This window comes from Westerdykella ornata (assembly GCF_010094085.1).
Source record: "Westerdykella ornata strain CBS 379.55 unplaced genomic scaffold EI97scaffold_5, whole genome shotgun sequence".
NCBI lineage: Eukaryota > Fungi > Ascomycota > Dothideomycetes > Pleosporales > Sporormiaceae > Westerdykella > Westerdykella ornata.
In genome coordinates this window covers 358,639-378,831 of record NW_022986855.1, presented here as the reverse complement: position 1 = coordinate 378,831, position 20,193 = coordinate 358,639, and the positions used below count along the sequence as shown (strand labels likewise).

At 52.1% G+C, this 20,193-nt stretch overlaps 6 protein-coding genes across 6 annotated transcripts; 3 read left to right on the top strand and 3 right to left on the bottom strand.

Annotated features, from left to right (window-relative positions):
* Nucleotides 1-227: 227 nt before the first annotated feature.
* On the top strand, nt 228-1,793 carry EI97DRAFT_448921 (uncharacterized protein; the record flags this gene model as incomplete). Its single annotated transcript, XM_033800188.1, has 2 exons — nt 228-837; nt 889-1,793. 2 exons carry the CDS (start codon nt 228-230, stop codon nt 1,791-1,793), a joined length of 1,515 nt encoding a protein of 504 aa, XP_033655761.1.
* A 1,046-nt stretch (nt 1,794-2,839) lies between these two features.
* On the top strand, nt 2,840-3,641 carry EI97DRAFT_499720 (uncharacterized protein; the record flags this gene model as incomplete). Its single annotated transcript, XM_033802622.1, has 3 exons — nt 2,840-3,145; nt 3,300-3,327; nt 3,413-3,641. The coding sequence occupies 3 exons, from the start codon at nt 2,840-2,842 to the stop codon at nt 3,502-3,504; spliced, it is 426 nt and encodes a 141-aa protein (XP_033655760.1). The 3' UTR covers nt 3,505-3,641.
* A 4,204-nt stretch (nt 3,642-7,845) lies between these two features.
* EI97DRAFT_431486 (uncharacterized protein) lies at nt 7,846-13,155 on the bottom strand. The gene is made up of 4 exons (XM_033797948.1): nt 12,100-13,155; nt 11,621-12,053; nt 9,399-11,524; nt 7,846-9,341 (listed from the first exon to the last, which is right to left on the bottom strand). Exons 1-4 carry the CDS (start codon nt 12,706-12,708, stop codon nt 8,073-8,075), a joined length of 4,437 nt encoding a protein of 1,478 aa, XP_033655759.1. The 5' UTR covers nt 12,709-13,155; the 3' UTR covers nt 7,846-8,072.
* A 226-nt stretch (nt 13,156-13,381) lies between these two features.
* EI97DRAFT_414550 (uncharacterized protein) lies at nt 13,382-16,456 on the top strand. The gene is made up of 5 exons (XM_033796830.1): nt 13,382-13,773; nt 13,822-13,934; nt 13,989-14,063; nt 14,113-16,029; nt 16,094-16,456. The coding sequence occupies exons 1-5, from the start codon at nt 13,569-13,571 to the stop codon at nt 16,178-16,180; spliced, it is 2,397 nt and encodes a 798-aa protein (XP_033655758.1). The 5' UTR covers nt 13,382-13,568; the 3' UTR covers nt 16,181-16,456.
* A 6-nt stretch (nt 16,457-16,462) lies between these two features.
* Nucleotides 16,463-17,075, bottom strand: EI97DRAFT_248375 (uncharacterized protein). The gene has a single exon (XM_033794117.1). It carries the CDS (start codon nt 16,937-16,939, stop codon nt 16,589-16,591), a length of 351 nt encoding a protein of 116 aa, XP_033655757.1. The 5' UTR covers nt 16,940-17,075; the 3' UTR covers nt 16,463-16,588.
* Nucleotides 17,076-19,529, bottom strand: EI97DRAFT_248374 (uncharacterized protein). Its single transcript, XM_033794116.1, has 2 exons — nt 17,420-19,529; nt 17,076-17,368 (listed from the first exon to the last, which is right to left on the bottom strand). Exons 1-2 carry the CDS (start codon nt 19,414-19,416, stop codon nt 17,212-17,214), a joined length of 2,154 nt encoding a protein of 717 aa, XP_033655756.1. The 5' UTR covers nt 19,417-19,529; the 3' UTR covers nt 17,076-17,211.
* Between the last annotated feature and the right edge of the window lie 664 nt (nt 19,530-20,193).

The following is a 20,193-nucleotide window of genomic DNA, read 5'->3' as shown; positions in this document are numbered from 1 at the left end:
TTTCCGTTGTCAACCCCTTTAGGAAGCGATACAGCCCTCGAGTCGATTGGGGGCTTAAAAGAGCTTCGGAGGATGGGCGCAAATGGCGCTCTAGATTCAACAAGGCCGTCCTACACCAGCCTCAGATCTATCAATCCGTCGTCAGACGAAGAGTCTGGGAATTGGCTGTGCAATGATGGTACGGACTACTACTCTTGCGAACCTTGCAATTGGCACAACATTTGCATATGCGTCGGTCGCTTACCTGTTCGGCAGGGCCATATCTGGATCATATCAAGGCATTGTGCGGGTCCAATCCTGGTCTGAAGACCCGTGATCCCGCAAACAAGGAGTCACAGATGCGAGATGGCAATGCCAAAGTCGTCTTATTGGAATCCCCACCTACGAAACAGCCTGAATTTAGTAGAACCGATTTCAAAAGCGTCACTGAACTGAGGAGACATTTTGAAGAAAATAAAGATTCCCATGCTCAAAGAAGAGTGTACATCATGGAAGGGTTAGCGAGAGACTATATCGCCGCCATGGGTGACCATTTCTTCATGGACCCTTCCTTCTTTGTGCGGCAAGAACGCACTTGCCCTTGGTCAAATGACTTTACGCCGACCAGCGACGCTTTGCCTCCCCCAAGTTCTCTCAATCCGGAAAAGACGTTCCTTCTCCAGTATTGTGAGCTGCGTCAGTTCCAAGCGTCTCTTCCAAATGCGCCTTTCTTTTGTAATGAGACGGGTCGCCATGTTGGCATGACTGCGGCTAGGACGAAGAACGATACTACGGTGGCTATCTTGCGGCGCAAAGTGTCATGGTGGTGCCGTACGACGGAAGGAGGTGGATGGGATGGTAAGATTGGATCCTGAGCCTCTTTGGTTCCAGAGCTAACCACGCCTCCAGTTGTCATACTGTGTGACCCTCAACTCCGTGATCTTCGCCCAGAGCCTAAACGTGGGAGGATCAGCAATGTCCCGTTCCAGGGCGGTTATCTTGATTTCGTACCCCCACCTCCTCATGATCGAGCAGCCTCGGCGCCGAAGCATCAACATTGTTCGATGTTAGAGGATTTGTGTCACTACCTCACAAATCATTCTTCTCTCCTCACAGACGAAGAAGATAGTGGTCAAGACGAATGGCGTCTTCCTCAAACCTCCTCATTCTTCGTAAAGAAGATTGTCGCAGCGCATTATCTGCAATTGATCGATTACATCAAAGCGATGCTCCCTTCCCTCGAACTGCGTCTCACCACGGCCTGGTTAGAGGAGCAAGGGCAATGGAAGAGTCTTCAGACCATCAGCCGCCGCTGCGGAAACTACCATGATGATGTTGAAGATATTCTACTCAGCCTGGGTTATCGACTTGATCAGAATCAAGTTCGTACCGACTGGAAAGATTGTGAGACTGACTTCCAATACATATATCACCGCTTGAAAACGCTCAAACAGCGAGCCGATAACCTTATGCAAGCCATGACGGGCCTTGCTTCTATTGCCGGGAACCGCCAGAATCTCGAGGAGGCAAAACGCGTCAAGCGGCTTAATCTGCTCGCACTGTTCTTCATTCCTCTTGCATACACATCCTCTCTATTCAGCATGCAAGAAAGCTACGCGCCCGGTAATAACAAGTTCTGGGTTTACTGGGTCATTGCCATTGGTGCGGTTTTGTTCACGGTCGTGGCGACGTGGGCGCTTGACAGCGCGTTCTTGGATGATTCCGCGCAGTGGAAATTACCTAGGCCCCTTAAACCCTTCAAACGGAAAATATCGAGTTTGTTCTCGAGTGAATCGGATCGCTCTACGGATTGATGGTATCCAGAAGGGTGGGGAAAGCGTGTGGAAATCGCGTGTTGCAGCAATTGGGATCTATCGAGGTGTTCATATCCGGCGTCAGTGGAAAAAGAAACGGAATCCTAAGACGAGACGAACCATGAGTACGTATGAGTTTGCATTTAGCCAGTTTGTTCTATATTCTGAGCCAGCTTTTCAGATAGATTCTCTCCGTTTCGTATTCAAATAACCACAACATTTGATCTCGCTGCCTCGGCCTGCGGGATGCTTCTACGTGGTCAATCTTGAAACCAGCAGTAAAAGAAACTAGTGCTCCGCCCTGCTGAGATCGTGTGGTTAATATCTTCAATTGGAAATTTGCAGCTTCTAAATGCTACAGATAGTATCCAGTCCGAAAAAGATAGTGACACGACTTTGGGCATAAGGGATGAGGGCACAATTCTGTGATTCTGTCTTGTCTCCCTTTATTATGCTTCGAGTTCTTACCACATGATGAGGGTCACCACATAGGAGTACCATTATACAAGTATGTTATTTAAGATATTCAAATGTGGAGTCTGACGCGCTTTCTGGAAACAAATTGACAAATCAAAAATGTCACCACCACAGAGATTTCGATCTCGGTGGAAGACAAGATCTAGTGATTGTCGTGCAAACAAACTCTCTTGCGCTTTAAGGTTGCGCGTCAGCCAGCTCATATCCTGGGCAAAGTCACTCAACGAACTAAGTTGAGTAATGCAATCCTGTCATGGGAGCATCGCTAGAGATATATTCCAAATATGGTACAGTCATGTCGAACAATTGCGGGCTTGATGGGAGAGGAAGTCACATGGACATATAGCCCATGAGCACCAGGTAGTACATGTTAACACATTTCGTGAAAAGACTCCAGGCCCAATAGTCAGCCGACTCCACAGGAGCGAGGAATGTTGAGAATCATCCGCAGCTCTATAAAGGGCCGCTGGAAGATACAAATAGGTTCCGTCATCAAAGTCTTTACTTCAGCGTACAAACACATCTTAGCTGCCTTTCAATTGGCAATCCCGTCGGTACCCTACTTCAACATGAAGATCTTGATCGCACTTGTCCTTACCCTGCTGCCAGTTTCGCTGGCTAACCCCTCTGCGAGCTCTGCTGAAGTTGCGTTCTCGCCATCCGCCGGACTAGAAGGCATCCGCTTCGAGGAGAGTGACAGCTTCACAAACCAGCAGGGATGCACCGTGACCGGACGTCCTGGGTTGAATGCATGTCGCGTCCTGCTCTCTTTAACTGGACGTTTCTTTACTAACATCTGCAACAGGGACCTGGTACATGTCGGCGGGCTGATTGGGCGAACTGTCAATTTGTCAGCATCCCAGGTTTCTGCCCCGGTGAGTGGCCCAGAGAGAGTGGCTATTGTTGGAGCCACGAAGACGATAAAGCTAAATAATATTCTCTTCATAGGCGATGCTTTGAACCAGTGCTGCCGTAAAATCCGTTGTGCTGCCCCATATTCTGTCTGGAGTTGTCGCAATGTGTACAAAGGTTGCTACCCCAATTCCGAATTCAAGGGGTATGTTATCTTGTCCTTGTACCTGATCCTTTGTTCTGTTTACCTTTCGAGTGCCTAAAGTGGGTGCGCTAACACATTTTCTTAGTGGATATTTTCCCGGTGGCAACGATATCAAGTGCTGTGTTCCTCGATAGGACAGTCAAATTACTACACGCCGTTCAGCAAGGTCGGCCATAAGCAGGCGTGGAGACCGTGTTTGTGGAGCGCCTTCGTTCGCGTCTTTATTCGCGTCTTTATTCTCGTCTCGTCTTTCTGATCGTTGAAGAGTGTACTTGAAGAGCGTTTTTCACCTGCAGGTGTTAAGTACAGACCGGTACGTGGAATTATTGACATTGAATCGGCTCTTCAATAGGAATACAGTAGTATCGTGCCCCTATACTATTTTGTAGATGTGTTTATCCTGAAAAGAGTCATGTTCGCCGAGCTGGGAGATATTTTACTCTCCAGGGCTTTACACAGGTGACACACACACACCTGGCGACGTGCTTAGACAAACCTCAGGCCTGGACAACGCACGGAAAGCTTTATCCAAAACTGCGGCAGAGATTGCTTACTGCCGGTGATACGGACCCGCAAACTTTATTTTAATGTTATAGGACGGTTAATAAATTGCCATAATCCGCCAATCGTGCCCCGAGCGCAGTATTTCACATGCACTCACGTTGGCAATCGAAGCACACTCACGTGCCCCAGGGGTGCGATGTGAAAGTAGTGAAATCATCCGTCTAGGTAGACGATAAAGCCGTCAATACAAACTGTGGACGTATACGCCCGCCGTTTCATGATTATATAGAGTTTATTCCATGATTTCTCCACCTCCCATCACTAACACGACATCATTACGGTGGCAACTCCGGCCATTCCTTTGATTCTGCTTTTCCCTCACTTTAAAACACGCATATGGGTACTTCCGAAAATCACAACATTGGAACCGACAACATGACTCCACTCGACAACTATGAGGAGCCGTTGGACTTCGAAGCCATCAGCCTTTCCGCTTTCACAACACCTCCCCTTAAGTGAATGCCCACGGCGGAGCAAACCTCCACCCATATGACGTCCCGTTCTCGCGAGCTCTCGAGCTTTGAGGGTCTGCCTGTAGAACTTCGACACGAAATTTATATTCATCTTGGATATCCAGTCGGTGGGAAGTTGTGGCTGGAGTGTCATGGCCAGAAATATTCCACTCTAATCCCCTTTGAAGGGCTTCGCTTTGAATGCCATACTCAGGACCTTGAACATGTGATACAGCAGGGGCTGTGGAAAGCGCCTAAGAGACCCGAGCATGTAAGTACAAGCCTGCTGGACTGTCATCACAACGGGATCTGGAAGTAATGATCGTGTTCAGAAGCAGCACGATTCGCTGAGGACGAATACGGCCTTGTTGCAAATAGACAAGGGGAGCCGAGCAGAGTTACTGAGTCTCCTATTCCAGAAAAGCACCTCACTGGACGACTATTATCATAGTGTTGAGAAAGATTACAAGCTGATTAAGGAGAGACGCGAGCAGCACCTGTGGGCTAACTGTAGGAAGGGTTGTAAAGGGTGAGTCCCTTGCCCGAACTCTACTCGCCAACACAGCACATCAAGCATAAACACGGTCATTTATTCATCATGTGTACGTTGGAGCACCTGATTGCGCATCTGCAAACTTCTGGCTTTCGTAGAAATAACCCACAACAGTCGCTTTTGGCTCGGACGCCTTTCACTGCATAGCCCGAATCCTGTTGGACTGTGAAAGTGCCGGGCACCCAGTCACCATGCTCGCAAATGAGCGGAAGTGGTACAGTGGGCGCGGGAGGCTTATATAATACCGATCTTATCACCTCAAGTCAATTCTGATCAGTTGTTGACGCAATATCACAACTTTCCCATTCATTCTACACCTTGTGGCAACCCAACCTGTGGGAGGACTTTATTGCATTCCAAGGCCAACGCCTTTTCTCCCCTTGTAGTTTCCGACGAAGCAAATGACTAAATTAAATGATAACCCCGAAGACGATTCCTGGGACATCGAAGCCTTGCGGATGTCCACCTTCGGCTCTCCTTCCCATTGCTGAAGTGGGCGGAGAACCAGCCGGCAGTTTTCACGATCCCGATCACACGACCAAACAGAAAATCGTTACTTGAAAGTCTCCCTGCTGAACTTCGTCAAGAAATCTATAGCTATCTAGGCTATCCGATTGGAACGAAGGTGTGGGTTGACCGGGAGTCATCAAACATCAACACAACGCCGGCCCAAGCATTTCAAATTCAGTGGAACCCCACTGTAATCGGGAAACAGCGAAGCCGAATTATGAGAGCCGGGCGCAGCTCGTAGGCGTCGTGTCTTTGAGCCCAGAGGGCAGCTTTCTAAGCTTGGTGAAATGGACTCTGGGCAACGGGACTACAAATGTGAGTACATTAGGTCATTCGGCATGGTCCAAAATAGTTTGAATACTGCTGAATACAATTAGGCATTTAGTTTCAATGCAGTTGAAACTGCACTGTTGTACTTGTGCAAATCCATCAGAGTCGAACTGCTTGCATTGCTTCTTGGAAACACGGAAGTGTCGTTTCATCACCATCTGAGTGATGTCAACGATCACTACTGTGGCTCCGGGGGATGCTCTAAGCACCTATGGGAATGCCGCAACAGAAGATGTGCAACGTAGGACCGCGACCCGTCCACATCCCCTAACCCCATGACGCCAGAGTGTCTCCTCGCATACATTTCAGTTACTAAGTACACATAGCCGGGGCATTAATAACGTGCGCATGGTAATGACCCCTTCTACGTTTGCGTTCATCACCAAGTTGAATGTCACGGGAAGAGTTTGCGATCAAAACATAGACAAGATCTTCCCAAGCCATGATGATGGCGTCGACTCCCCGAGGTCTCGAAGCCGGATCCGCCGAAGCCGCCGTATTCTCACCAAACAACTTCAGAGTATTCGATTTATTTCAAAGTATTGCCCCGCACTAAAGGAACTCAAGATCAGTGTTTTCTTGCCCGGCCTAGCTGGCAGTTCTCGGCAACACCAAGGGTGGTTGGAGTATGGGGACCGTCTTGAAAGGCACATTGTCGCAGCAAGGCCAAAGCAGAAAGACTTGGATAACATTACGCTCGCTTTCACTGATCTCGTCCGCAGCTGCCGCAATCTTCACACTGTCTCAATCGCTCGTGAAGTTTGGATATATGAGATTTCCCCACGTGGGTATTGGTTTGACAAGTACCCAGTAGGACTTGATGTACATTGGGAAACACTACAGGTTCGCGACACCCCGTTTGAGCTGAAACAGGACCAAATGCGTCACTGGATGGAAGCTCTGCAGAGGGAGGTGTTGCTACATGGTCCTGTTCGTCACATTGAAGTGTGTGACTTTGAGGAGTCACAGAGGCGTCGCCATTTGGAGGGCTGGCGGGCAGTTTGCAAGCTATTTTAGTAGCCACATGGAATAGTCAAAATCATCGCTTGGGTACACTGTTGGGGGTAAGTCCGACACCGACGAGGCACTTGAGGAATAACGGTTTTCAAGAGTGGCGAAGACTGTTGCGGATTATAGACCTTAAGGCAAGGATATATCGTCAGCAGCAACGATGAGCTACATAAATATGTGTTGCATCAAGAGACCCAAAATCGAAATCGAAGCAAGCTCGAAATGTGCGACGTCGATATGTCACTTCGTGAGAGCTCTGGACCGCGTCTTTCTCTACTGGGGCACATAGATACCTGGAGCGACTACCTAAGAAATCAGGAAATATGCAGTTACGTTGCGTACTATGTAGGCACTAAACTGTACCTGGACTGTTGAAAATTCAAACGAGGGGCCTAGCGAAAAGAGATCCTACATAAGACGCGTACAGTACAAGAAATTCTCTTTCGAGACCTACACACACATGTAAGGAGAAGCGTTAGAGAGGACTGAGTGGGAGATATATACGTATGTTGGGACCGGGACTGCGGAGTTCGAGAAAGTGCGCCCGACTTTTCTTGGATTGTAGTGAAATTTGCTGATGATGTTGGGGTGCGACGCAAAGCCCTCAAGTTAAAAGAGGAGCTCCGGCAAAAAGATAAGTTCATCTGAGATGAAGATTGAGAGAAATGTAGCAAATACCCGTGGTGTTACGATAGGAGATAGCCAGAGTAGGCTCTTCTATTGCCTGGATAGGCCTTGCTTCTCAGTCTTGACAATCCACAGTGCTGTTACTGTGGCTATAGAAGGGGAGTTCTTTGTAAGTATGGAAATGCAAGGGCGGCTGGTTAAGCAGAATCGGCGTATTCAGCAAATACCGTTCATAGGGACTCAGAAAGACGAAAAATTCCCATAGATATGCAATTATGCCCATACTGAACTGCTCGCATACGTTATCAGTACCTGGGTCGATAGCCATGATCAGGTCTTGAGAGTGTCCAGGCAGAAAAGGGAGACTCGGTGCACAGATGATGTGATAGTAGAACAGCCTATCTAGATGACGCACCAAAATCTCAACACGACGGTGAGTGTACTTTGCAGTAATAACATCAATAGACTACGGCCCGTGTCCTTCGGACGAACAAGGGATTAGATTACCAAATTGTACATTAGGCATTACCCATCAGGTTCACAAACGCCTCTTAACTATGCGCACTTGCACTAACATCTGCTGACAGGTAGAAACCGACCGCCTAGCACAGTGGAAAGTGAATCGAGAATGGTATAGAACTCCTGCCCAAAACAAGACTTGCACGACGAAACGTATAAACCCCGCCACGAACGCCATGCTACGGTGGGCCTTCAGGTCCCAGAGCAGGCCCACACTCGACCTTGATCTCTGGCGGTGGCGGATCATAGACTGCTGCCTTCCTATGAGGGTCTGGGACAGGATGACCTGCTGGTATCGAATGTCCCCTGTCTTCATAATAAACGTATTCATGCCCACGACTTTGGTGTCGCGGCGGTGGTACATCCCAAGCAATGAGCTGCGGCCGGCCAGAATCGTGCTCCACATAGTAGCTTTCGGGGGGGTATAAGGGGCGTCTTAGCCTTGAGTCGTCCGCTACGTGTACGATTTCATATTCGTATAGTGGGCGCCCGTATTGGTCATAGTAGACGGGTGAAGGGCCGCCATGATGTTCTGGTGAGCGAGTGTAAGGATGCCGCGGAGGTGGAGGCGGAGGTGTGCGGTTATCGTGTGGGAGATGCTCACGGGATAAACGCCGTAATGGGGCGGTATAGGGTTCTGCCGGATACATTCTGCGTACCGTAGGGTTTTCAGGATGGCGGTCTGCAGTGCGGTCATGTCCAGATGGGATTTCTTCTTGTTCAAACCGACGTTGTTGCTCTTCGTAGCGCTCATATCGTTTATTTTGAGAACGCCCTCCGTGTGAACCGCGACCGTACGGATCGTCACGGACAACCTTCATATATCGATAATATCGAGCGGGGACATAGCCATGCCTATCATTGCGACTCTGGAGTTCGCTTGTCCGGTTAGAAGTCGGCACACCAGGGACACGTTCTCCACGATCTGAATCATTGGAGGCAGCCGAGAGTGCCTTACGATGACCCAGTTCATGGAATCGCCCTTCATGACGGTCAGTCGGCTTTGGACTGATCCCTAATTCATGCTCAGGATCAGTGTTAAGACCAACAGCTTTTTGCAATCCTTGGGGATGGAAGTTGGGGTCCGTAGCTCCAGTAACTGGCGTTTCCATTGGTCCGGTTGCTTCATGCAACCGGTCTGCTTCATATGGTTGATAAACATGGCTTCTTGGCCGAGCTATTGCCCCTCTTGCCGTATATATTTCATGGTTACCATGGTCGTGCTCCTGATATGCGTGCATCAGATACCTTTCGGATCCGTCCGAGTCGTGTGGACGTGCATATGCGACGGTCCTGTTGGGCACGTCTTGGTTGTCCTCATACCCTGTATACACGGCATAGCGCATGGGTGCTTCTCTGGCTGCAGGATCGTGGTCCCGGGATATCTGGTTTCGAGTGGTGGATTGATAGTTGGAGTTGTAAACCTCATCCATAGGAGCATAAGGCCGCTGGTCAAGTATGTTATTAGCGACTACCGAATCATTATGACTTGCCTGATCACGTACATAAACGTATTCGCCTTCATGGCGAGCCAAAGATTCCACTGGCGACTGCCTCCTAGATTTTGGCATACGCACTGAGTTGGAAGGCCTTGCTGGTGCAACTAAGGCTGGACGGTGGGGGTCATACTCATCTTGACTGGGTTTAGGCGGTTCTGGAGAGTCCGTGAAATGTGGATCTAACGGAGATGGCCCAGAATGCTCCAGTGACGCAACTAAACCTCTAGGCAGTGGCGAGGTGTTACGAATGGTGTTGGCCAATAGATAAGATGATATTCCATGGTTGCCGCCTGTCCTTGGAAGGGGACTTGGAAACCGCCTGGTAAATACAGCAGCAAAAAGATGTAATGTTTCGTCGTCCATTCTTGGATTATGGATTAGGTCCGATATAAAACGACCGCTAGGAATTTCTATCATATCCTCCTTCCAGTCCAAGGGAATAACTTGGCCGCTCCCATGCCCTTGGTCTTGAGAGGTCATATGTTGGGATTCAAAATGACGGAGAAGGTCCAGCGAGGAATAAGATGTTCGTTCGTGAAGCCTGGTAGAAGGAGCAACAGTCCGAGGAGGGGAGGCAATCCCACAAGCTTTGCAGAAAAGGCCAGAAGCATATTTTATGGCGCTTGGCATTTCAGGGCTCAAAAACGCGTCACGAAACTGAGCCCAAGTGAGTTCGTGGTGGAACTCCAAACGAGATCTTGAAATGACATGATGTAAGAGAACATAAAGCCGAAGACCGTTGGGAATATCATGAACGGCAGAAGTCTGTCTCCACACTTTCTGGGCCGCTTGGATGATAGTACTCACTTGTTTCCGGTGCGCCTCAAACCGAATCTCTCGCCCGGAGGGGTTGTTCTCAGATCCTGGGTCATGAGTCCTCGCTACATCTGCATGAGAGGTTGGCCGATGATTGGCGGAAGACACAGGAATACGGTTTCCCAAAGATGGGGATGCAATCTGGCCATGCATGCTCGCCCTGGCTGCATACTCTGGTGGTCCAATCTGCGGCTGCAAGAATGTCCCTTTGGATCCCGCGTACGGTTGAGCATCATCATCACCGGAGCCTGCTTGGGGTGCAAGGTTTGGCGGCGGGAAAGGCCCAGGGAACTGGCTACTATATATATACGGAGAAGGGCTTGCCTTTGGGATGGTTGACTGTATGTTATGAGGTGTGACCGTTCCAGGACGACCATATCCGGGATGGTACGAGCCATGGTGATGGGCATTTTTAACTGAGATAGGATCCGGATGGAATGGGGTCTCTTCTGGCCATTCTGCGTCTCTCCATGCAACAACTATGTTGCCTCTGCTGAAGGCGTTAGTGTGCTTAGCTGCAAAATGCTGTATAACTCCTTCAAACCCGTAGAAGCGAGGATTTCCCTCGCAGCCGCTTCCGTTGCACAAAAAGAGCTCTTTGCGGAACTGTTCAGTCAGAGGCTTCAGTTTGTGATCGTACACCCACTTCATATTCTCCAAGACAAGTCTTCTCCTTCCGTGGACGATTGAGGGGTCAGAGTTCTGCGTGTTCGATGGGATAGCACCCTCACCGACTTCGGCATAATATCTTCGGCGGATGTTTACCAGGAGATCAGCTGCGAAATTTGGGCTGTTCTCAAGCGTGACGGCTCTGCCGCGGTCCCAGTCTTGATTGATGATATCATCGGCAAGAGCGTTAAGTTTGTCCCGAACCGGTCTCTGCAATTCCTCCCATTCACGGTCCAACGCGTCCTTGAGTTCCTTTGCACTGGGGTCGTGTAGACGTCGGTCTGCTACTCTAGAATTGGCAGATGCGAGCCGTGAGGAATGCTCTAATTCAGCTTGCTGTGCTTCCGGGAGTTGTGCTAGCAACCGAGGATAGAGCATGCTCCAAGCATAGTCATTAAGGGGCTGTGAAATCTGTATGGCTGCTTTGAAAGATTCCATGTGACGCAAAATGGTCGGCGGAATGGGTGGATCAAGAAGCATGGCGCGGCGCTCAATCTCCAATTTGCGATTCGCCTTCGCCTCAATCGCGTCGTGGAGGTTCCGCTCGCCACGCGGAATGTGTGCTCCTACCGTAGGCGCTGGTAGTGGAGTATTTGTCACCGACAGTGCGTACGCCTTGCTCGTTGGAGGATGAGGAGTACTTGTGACTGCAGCGGTCAGGGAAGGAGCTGCATAATAGACATCTTTACAAGCACTATGTGCAAACTTTCCTTGCAGTGGGGAGTGAGCGGAGTGGTACTTACGGACAGGAACCGGAGCATGGATTATAGCCGATGTTTGAGGCTGAGAAGGCGATAGACGTCGCCGAGGGGAGTTCCTTGGAGCTAAAGAGGTTGTTGGAGGAGTCGTCTTTGTGGCCTGATGTTTCTCCCACCACTGATATTTCACTTCCCAACGTTCCCAGTTTTCGTAACATTTCATTCGGTCTTTTCCTCTCACTTCTAAGCCCTTGTACCATTCCTCAGCAGCAGCTGGTCCCAAACTCAGGGCTCGCTCGAGCTCCTCGGTAAGCTCCACCACATGAGGCTTATAATAGTACTTCGAGATTTCCACATGCGCAGGAGTTGTAGCAGCTTGGAGAGTATAAGCGGGTATATAATTGGCATCACTCGTAATAAGTGCGAAGGGGAGAGCGGGACGGAGTGCAGATGCGTTGGAGAAAAGGAGGCTTGCATCCTACAGAGTCAGCAAAATCCGTGACTGTCAGTGGCGTACGGCTTACAGTTTGACACCTCGACGTGACACAGGAGCCGCAAGCTCTGATACCAAAAGGCCATATAACGCGCACCCCTGTTGGCCCTGGGCCCCTTTGCCATATTTTCTCTCCTGGAGTAAAGAAAGCGGGTTTCTGACAGAACTGGCATGTTTTAGACCAAACAAGACGCCACATGTCAATCTCAGTAAAGCCGGGAAGGGGTTTCGGAGGCTTCGTAGGGTGCATATTGCGTGCGGACGCCCAAATCGATTCGGACTTCAGAAGCCGAAGAGAGCTGGGATTTGAATTCAGGAAGGCAGCATCGCGGATCTCTGTCAGATAGAAATGAAAAGATCGATTGACTTGAAGCAATCGACCCAGCGTCTTGAGGGGACAAAAAAGAAAGATGTGTTGCCATACCGCCGGCGGAAGCCCAGCGCATGGTAACAGTTCAGTTGTAGGAAACGCGAGGGGAGAGTCAAGCTTCTGCTTCTTTCCGGGTAGCACTTCGGCTTCCTCAGCCTTGCGTTTGGTAGGTAGATGTGGCTGAAGCGAATTGCTACTCCGTGTATTTGACTTCTGGTCCGATCCGTAGAAGTCGGAAGACGACGACACACTCGTCTCGCGTTCGTCCATAATGTATCCACCCCACCCCGGAGGAGCTCACGCCGGGAGCCCCACCCCACGCACTCGGCCGATAGGACGCATATGTAAATGAACAGGTGTATAGCAAGCTCGATTCTCTAAGTGCCAGCTTACAGGCGAGAGATGGGTAGCGCGAGCGTCGGAGGAAAGCTGAGGACGGCAGCAAAGCTGTCTCTAGTGAGTAAAGGGGTCTCAAGAAGGAACTCGTCGAGCTATAGCTTCCTCCGCGGTTGGCATACAGGTGGCGGGTTGTTAGAGGGTGAGAGGTGAGAGGTGAGTGAAAGGGAAGGAGGAAAGAGCTGTGACATCGAAGCTCTGGCCCAAGTCTCCGAAGTGAGGCGAGCATTACTGGCCAATGAGCTGCCGCCGCTGCCCATCCACCGTCCAAAACTCCCAATACCCAACGCATGCTGCCCAGTGGTGTCGTGTTCATATTTGAACTTGTATCCAGTTAAACATCAGCGTAGATCACGAATAGGCTGCTTTGGGTATTCTGGGTATGGACGATGGACGCAAGGCTGATGAAGCCACCTGGGCAGGTAAATTACACGTGACGTTAGCCACGCTCAGCCACAGCTACGATGACGAAGGTTCTTGGCATGAAATGCGGCTGTGCGAAGCTCGTCCGAACCTAACGTCCTCCGAGAGGAACACGCAGACCTAACTCATCAATTCGACTACGCGTCAACCGTCCAACATTCTCAGTGCACCGGTTGCCGAGTCATAACACCGCTGCCAAGTCAAGCGAGCCTTCCAGCTTTCCCTGGCCGCTCTCCCTCTCATTCATTAGACACCCCTCCAAACATCGAACCCCTCCACGGTGAAAGCTCCTTGACATCGCCGAGCCCAACATGGCGACTTTGAATACTTCTACCAACGGTCCCACCATAACGAGAAGCTACCAGAGTATCGTCAATGCTCCTGCTCCCTCTGGGCCCAAAGCGTCCTCTCCAACATACGGCCAATGGGCTGTGTTCACTGTTGCGGCTCCGCTCGTCAGCGCGTTCCAACATGATGGCGGAAAGGAGAGTGTCTTGAAAGTTCAGACTACAGGCGGTACGTTCGTAGACCGCAGTATTAATTGACCACGCTGATTGTGCTTAGAGGGTGAACTCGAAGACCTAATAGACGAATTCTCGGACGGTCGGATCCAATTCGCTTTCGTCAAGGTCAAGGACCCAAATACAACACTGCCGAAATGTGTTCTTATAGCCTGGGTAAGCCTTGAATGCCGCAGAAGCATAACACGGCTTTGCTGATAACTATGCCAGTGCGGCGAGGGTGTTCCGGAGCGGACTAAGGGTTACTTTGGCAGCCACCTAGGTGTTGTCACAAAGCTTCTTCATGTAGGAAACCGGCTCTAAAATTTGTAATCATTGTCCTGACATGGTCCAGGGTTATCATGTTCAAATCACTGCTCGATCCGAGGCGGATCTGACTCCTGAGAGGATCATACAAAAGGTTGCAGATGCCTCGGGTGCCAAGTACTCCGGCGGTCCTACCATTCCCTCGTCCGGTGGACCACCACCCGTCGCTGCGAAGAAGCCTGCTTTCACGCCCACACAGGTGGGAGGCGGAGGTTCAGGGTTTAATCCTCTGGGGTCCAGGTCCAGAGCACCTGCGCCTAGCGGGGATGTTGACAATGACGGCTGGGGTGCGGACGCACCTCCTGTCACCCGCACACAGCTTGAAAGAGTCCAACCTGCCTACCAACCCACCAAGGTCAATATGGCGGAACTTACTTCGAAGAAACCCGAACCCTCGCGCTTCCAAGCCCCTGAGCGGCAGGAAACCCCTCCTGATGTTGTCAAAGGCGGATACCAGCCTGTTGGGAAGGTGGATATTGCGGCGCTGAGGGCCCAGGCCAAGGCACAGGGACAGGATGACAGGCCTACTGTAGTGAAGGGCGCATACGAACCCGTTGGCAAAGTTGATATTGCTGCTATCCGCGCCAAGGCTCAGGCCGCCCCTGAGCGACCCTCTCCACCCCCTGCTGCTGGCAACGAAGGGGAAGCTCCCAAGTCGCTAGCCGAGAGGGCAGCAGCCTTCAAACAGTCCGAGAGGCTCACCACCCTACCGAAGCCCAAGGTTGCAAACAAGTTTGGAGGTGCCAGTACGTTCACCGGGACGAAGGCTCCAACGCCGGTCGCTTTTGGTGCTAAGCCTGTCGTGCCTGCCGCCCCTGTTGGCACCGCGAGCAAAACGTTTGCGGATGAAGGAGGGAAGACTCCCGCGCAGATTTGGGCTGAGAAGAAGCGCGCTCAAGGAGGCAATGTCATCTCTCCTTCCAACACAGGTGGAGTTTCGCCTTCGTTGCCAGTGCAGAAGAGCGGAGAAGGTGGCTGGAAGAGCGGTTACACGGGTAAGTCGTGGGCGCCAGTGCAGACAACACGAACAGGTCAGTCCGCTACAAGCAACCTGAGCGACCAGCGTACGGGCGAGGAACCTCGACACGAAGAGCCTTCCGCTCCTGCGCCACCTCCTATGGATTTGTCAAGTAAGCCGAACGCTGGAGCTCGCGGAGTCCCCATACCCGGACTTGCACGTCCTGCGGAACGAGAAGAAGAGGAAATTCCTCCAGTCCAGCATCAACATGTGCCGTCACCGCCTCCCCAGCCCCGAAGCCCCTCGCCGGAACGCCGCAGCCCGTCGCCAGAGCCTGCCGGCTCCCCTGTCCGCATCGCTATGCCTGTCGCTCGCGGCAGACAACCCGAGGAGATTACTCCAGCCCTACATGAAGAGGAGGCTCCTCCTATGCCAGCCCGTTCGCTCAATCAAGCCGCCCAACAAGCCCGCGACGTCTCCCCCGAGCCCGAGCCCAAAGTCCAAGCGCAGGATCCCGCCCGTGGCGCTGGTGCAGCGGTAGCTGCCGCCACCTTCGGCGCCGCCGCTGTGGCCGGTGCCTCCGCAGCAGCCGGTAGTGGCACCGGGAAACGCGCCTTGATCCAGTACGACTACGAGAAAGCCGAGGATAACGAAATCGAGCTCCGTGAAGGCGAGTACGTGACCAACATCGAGATGGTCGACGAGGACTGGTGGATGGGCCAGAATTCGCAGGGGGAGACGGGCCTCTTTCCTTCGAACTACGTCGAGCTTGTCGAAGACGATGAGGGTGGCGCTGAAGCGGATAGTGGCGCGGCTGCTCCTCCGCCCTTGCCTACGCATCCCTCTGCCGCGGAGGAGGCCCCGCCTGCGGCGCCGCCGCAACCCGCTGGGCAGAGCGAGGGGCCGACGGCTACGGCGCTGTATGATTATGATGCAGCGGAGGACAACGAGTTGAGTTTCCCCGAGGGAGCGAAGATTACGCATGTGGTATGTATTAATCTGAATACGTGGGTACGATGAGTTGTGGAATCGTGGCTGACCAGAAACACAGGAGTTCCCGGATGAGGATTGGTGGCTGGGTCAGTATAATGGCCAGTCTGGGTTGTTCCCGGCGAATTACGTACAGCTTGATGAGTAAGTCCGAGGGCGGTTGGGGGAGATTTTGGGGTGTCGAGGGCGCTGGGAGAGATCCTAGTTCTGCGGGATTTATAGGAAGGCGTCTGGAGGGGTGAGCATTGCCGCGTGTGGATGTCGAATATGTCTATGTGGAAGCAGTTGAGCAAGCAAGCAGACATGTCGAGTATGTCTAGCTTGGGCGAGTCCGAGCTTCCTGGAAGCAGTAGCATTAGGCCGTTCAGTCGGATTAGGGTAGATAGATAAGTGCTCGAACAGAAAATCCCATTTCACAACCTCCATTCTCGTGCCTTTGGTGTAAAGCGCACATTCGAGAGACATGAACACTCCATATCAGTCCAGTGAAAAACCTCATGTTTTGTAAATGGTGTGGAACGTCAACTTCGTCTAGCATATTGCTGCCTTTCCTAGCTTAGAGATATCTACACGTCACCTCCGGGATATATAGACTGATGTACACCTTTCCTCTGCTTCCCTTCCCTTGCCCTTCCCTTCTCCCCACTATACACAAGTTCCCCCACCCACCGTTCCAACCAATGCCAAAACTCCCCTCCCTAGGTATATAAAAGACAGAAACAAAGGATAAAACAAAGGATATATCGACCCGCAGCCCCAGACTGAAGCATACAGCGCCCCAGGCACCCCCAGCACCAGGCATTAGAATTATACAGAATGCCAACTCAACTGGACACGAGGAAAAAGCAAAGACAAACGATGAAAGAAGGAATGCAACAAATAGTAAAAAGAAATTAAGCATTTTCATCAATATACACCCCAAAATCCCGTGAAGAGTCGGTGTCCACAGCAGCCATATGGAAGAACATCCGAGTGAGCCGATGATAAATGCAAGAGATGGACAAAAGAAAATATGCGTGCAGCGGCGTCGGGAAGATAGAGGGCAAGAACTTCGTCGCCAGGTGTATGGATCAAGTGAGGCGAATCCCACGATATGCCGCCACAAGTTATGTGCAATGTAGATGTCGTTGGCGCATATTGATCTAGTAGATGTTCAGGAACAAGACAGAAGAGCGAGTCCTATGCCGTGCTCTTCTTGCGGCCGAAAATCGTCCTTGTGCGGCTCTTGTCGCGGGGCTTCTTTTCCGAGTTGTCTCTCTTGACAGACCGCCCAGACCGAACAGAGCGCGCATCAGAGGTGGTCGAGCTATCGTCCATATATTTTTCCTTGTATATCCTAAGACATCCGTCAGAAATGTTACTGTAACTTGCCCTGTTTAACACTCACCAGCTGTTTCCCACCATACTGACCCCCTTGGCACCTGCAGCTCTATATAGCCGAGCAGCCTTCTTCATATCCTTCTTGCAGCCAACGCCTTCAGCATAGCAGTAGGCGGCCTCGACCAAAGCATCGGCGTCACCCCAGTTTCCAGCAATCTCGTAACAGCGTAGTGCCAACGCCTTGTCCTGCGGCGCGCCCCAGCCATTCCCGTAACATTTACCAAGCTCATAGATGGCGACTGCATATTGGGCGCGATGCTGCTTGCGCTTCACAAGGTCAATCGGTTGGCCATGCTTGCTCTGGTCCTCATCGTCGGCGACTTCAAGCTGACCGGAGTCGACTGCTTTACGCAGCCACTGGAGCGCTTCCGCCTTGTTCTCACGCATACCCCAGCCGTGGCGACACGCCAAGCCATACCAGAACATGGCTTCGGGAAGGCCGGCACGAGCGGCGAGACGAAGATGGTAGGTAGACTTCATGAAATCGCCGGCCTCGTGAAGGGCTATACCCTTGTCGCAATGCTCTTGGGCAGTAATCTCAGCCGCTCCCTCTGGCCGAGCACGGATTGTACTATTGCTGGAAGTAAGGGATGGCGCACTGCGGTCAACGGAAGCATCTCTTCTCGGAGTAGCCGGGACGTGAGTGGATATCGGCCCAGATGACCGAGGTGGAGACTCCGGGGAAGGCGGTCGCTGCTGATCATCATTTGTGGCAGGCTTGTCCCACGTTATCTGACTATTCAGGAAATCCTCAATGCCAATGGATTGACGGTCCAGCGGTCGTCCCCGAGGAAGGCTGAATTTGGAATATGTGTATGTCGAGGTAGGATTGTTTGAAAAATCACCAGAACGGCGAAAGTCCTCGCTGGTCATGCTAACTGGCGTATGGACCACCTCGCCACCATAGTTAGGCATGGGACTCTCAATCGCTTCCTGGCGCTGCACCAGGCTATCATATGACGGTCTCGTAACGGCACTCTCGTCTGATGCCTGCCGTAGTGGGAGATCTGACGCCCTGACGTCCAACGAAGGCCTGCCTGCACTGCTCATGGGGCGGGAGAAGTTGAAAGCCGGTCGAGGAAGCTGGGACCCGCCAGCGGAAAATTCGGAAGAAAGAGAGGGGGAACGAGGAATGGTAGGATTGCTGAAAGGAGTGTACGGAGAATGTGCCCTAGAAATACTGGAGCTCGATGACATACCCCTGGCTTGCAACGAATCATAGGAGCCACCCATAGACATAGCCTCGAACTCGTCGGAATCTCCCGGCACTGACCTCATGCTCGGAGAAGGCCTAGGGGAACGATCTCGGGAAACATCTCTCACGGACCCTGGGGATCTCGGGGGACGCAGGCCAGCCTGGGGATGCGCCCTAGCCGAGAGTGAATCCATAGATGGCTGCTTCTGCCGGGCAAGCGGCTGAGAGTGCGAGGTGGGGTGATTCGGGCTGACTGGTGTGGCCTCTTGTACACCAATTGCAGGCTCTGGCGAGCGACTTGGAGGCATGTCAAAGTAGCTGTGTGGCGGATGTTGAGAAGGATTGCTCTCCCCAATGGTAGACAAGTTGTTCTTGAAAGAGAGAGGCGGGTCATTCTGAGGGTCACCGATTTGTGGGTAGAACGATTTGTGCTTATCGGTCAAGTTGACTTCTCGTGGAGAGCGTGGGGTGACTGGCGGGCGACCCGGGCTAATCGGGGGTCGGGCCTCGTTTGGCGAGTTGACCGACGAGTTGGTCAGCGAGGAGAAGTATCCAGGGCGGTTTCCGAACTCATTTTGTATTGTGAGAGGCGCAAGTCGGCTCATTCGGCGACCCGCTTTGCTCTCCTGCTCAAACCTCCTCGCCAGCAGGCGTCCTTGCAGGGCGAGGGCATCCAGTGGGGACAGCGCAGGAGGGATTTCGCCTACTCGAGGGCTAGGAAGATCGTGAATGGCAAGTTGGCTTATATCGGATTCGGAAGATGGTGAGCGGGGCTCCAGGCCGCTCGGGCGCGCCTGCCGACTAGCCATGTTGGCAGGTGTCCAGTCTACGGGCGCCAGATGTTGTATGCGATCGAAATATATACGGTGAAATGGGGTGCCGCAGCGAAGGCGTTAAGGGTAGAAGTGAAAGAGTATATTCGCAAGTGTTACTAGTAGTCGTGGCAGGATGTTGCTTCGCTTCAGGCTTGGGTGTCGGCATGCGATCCAGCGAGCGGCGATGAAACAGCGACCAGTCGAGGCAAAAGCCGGTAATAATGCGCAGTAGGATGGTGTCGAAGGGCCGAACAAGGGACGGGGAACAACGTGGTGCCGGGAGAGGCAGTGCTCGGAAGGCGGGCTGCGAGTGGGTGACGGGTGTGAAAGGTGTAGTCAGCGGGTGTAGATCATGGCGTTTGGTGGGCGTCGGTGAAGGAGCGGATGCGCAAGCCGTTGCGCGGAGCAGAGGAATGGTGGTCGAGCGACGGCGAGGAGGAGGACGGCGACGAGCAGTGGGCGTTACACTCTTGAGGAGACGTGAAGCGAGTGGGGAGGAAGAGGAGAGGGAGAGAGTGAATGGTTGCGGGCAGGGTGGTGTTTTGCTTAGGTCACGCTGGTTGCTCCCCTATTTAGTCTGGGCCTATTTTGGCGTTTGGCGAAGGAAAGACCACCGAGCCAGGCACGAAGCTCGCAACGGAAGGCGCGACCGCGGCCGTTGACCGCACCGCCATGGTTTGACCCTGCATCCCTGCGCGCACTAACGCGTTTCAGCGTCGTATGGGGACTAGCCAAACCGCCCACCACTCCACTCTCACCAACATCTCCAGG

Excerpts from the sequence above, each read along its gene's own strand:
- EI97DRAFT_431486 (XM_033797948.1), bottom strand. The coding sequence starts at position 12,708 with ATGGACGAACGCGAGACGAGTGTGTCGTCGTCTTCCGACTTCTACGGA. Across the intron at positions 12,054-12,099 it reads TCACGTCGAGGTGTCAAACT|GATGCAAGCCTCCTTTTCTC; the intron begins GTAAGCCGTACG and ends CTGACTCTGTAG. Across the intron at positions 11,525-11,620 it reads CCATGCTCCGGTTCCTGTCC|TCACAAGTACTCCTCATCCT; the intron begins GTAAGTACCACT and ends TGACCGCTGCAG.
- EI97DRAFT_414550 (XM_033796830.1), top strand. The coding sequence starts at position 13,569 with ATGGCGACTTTGAATACTTCTACCAACGGTCCCACCATAACGAGAAGC. Across the intron at positions 14,064-14,112 it reads TTGTCACAAAGCTTCTTCAT|GGTTATCATGTTCAAATCAC; the intron begins GTAGGAAACCGG and ends GACATGGTCCAG. Across the intron at positions 16,030-16,093 it reads GAGCGAAGATTACGCATGTG|GAGTTCCCGGATGAGGATTG; the intron begins GTATGTATTAAT and ends CCAGAAACACAG.
- EI97DRAFT_248374 (XM_033794116.1), bottom strand. The coding sequence starts at position 19,416 with ATGGCTAGTCGGCAGGCGCGCCCGAGCGGCCTGGAGCCCCGCTCACCA. Across the intron at positions 17,369-17,419 it reads AGTATGGTGGGAAACAGCTG|GATATACAAGGAAAAATATA; the intron begins GTGAGTGTTAAA and ends CGGATGTCTTAG.
- EI97DRAFT_248375 (XM_033794117.1), bottom strand. The coding sequence starts at position 16,939 with ATGAAAATGCTTAATTTCTTTTTACTATTTGTTGCATTCCTTCTTTCA.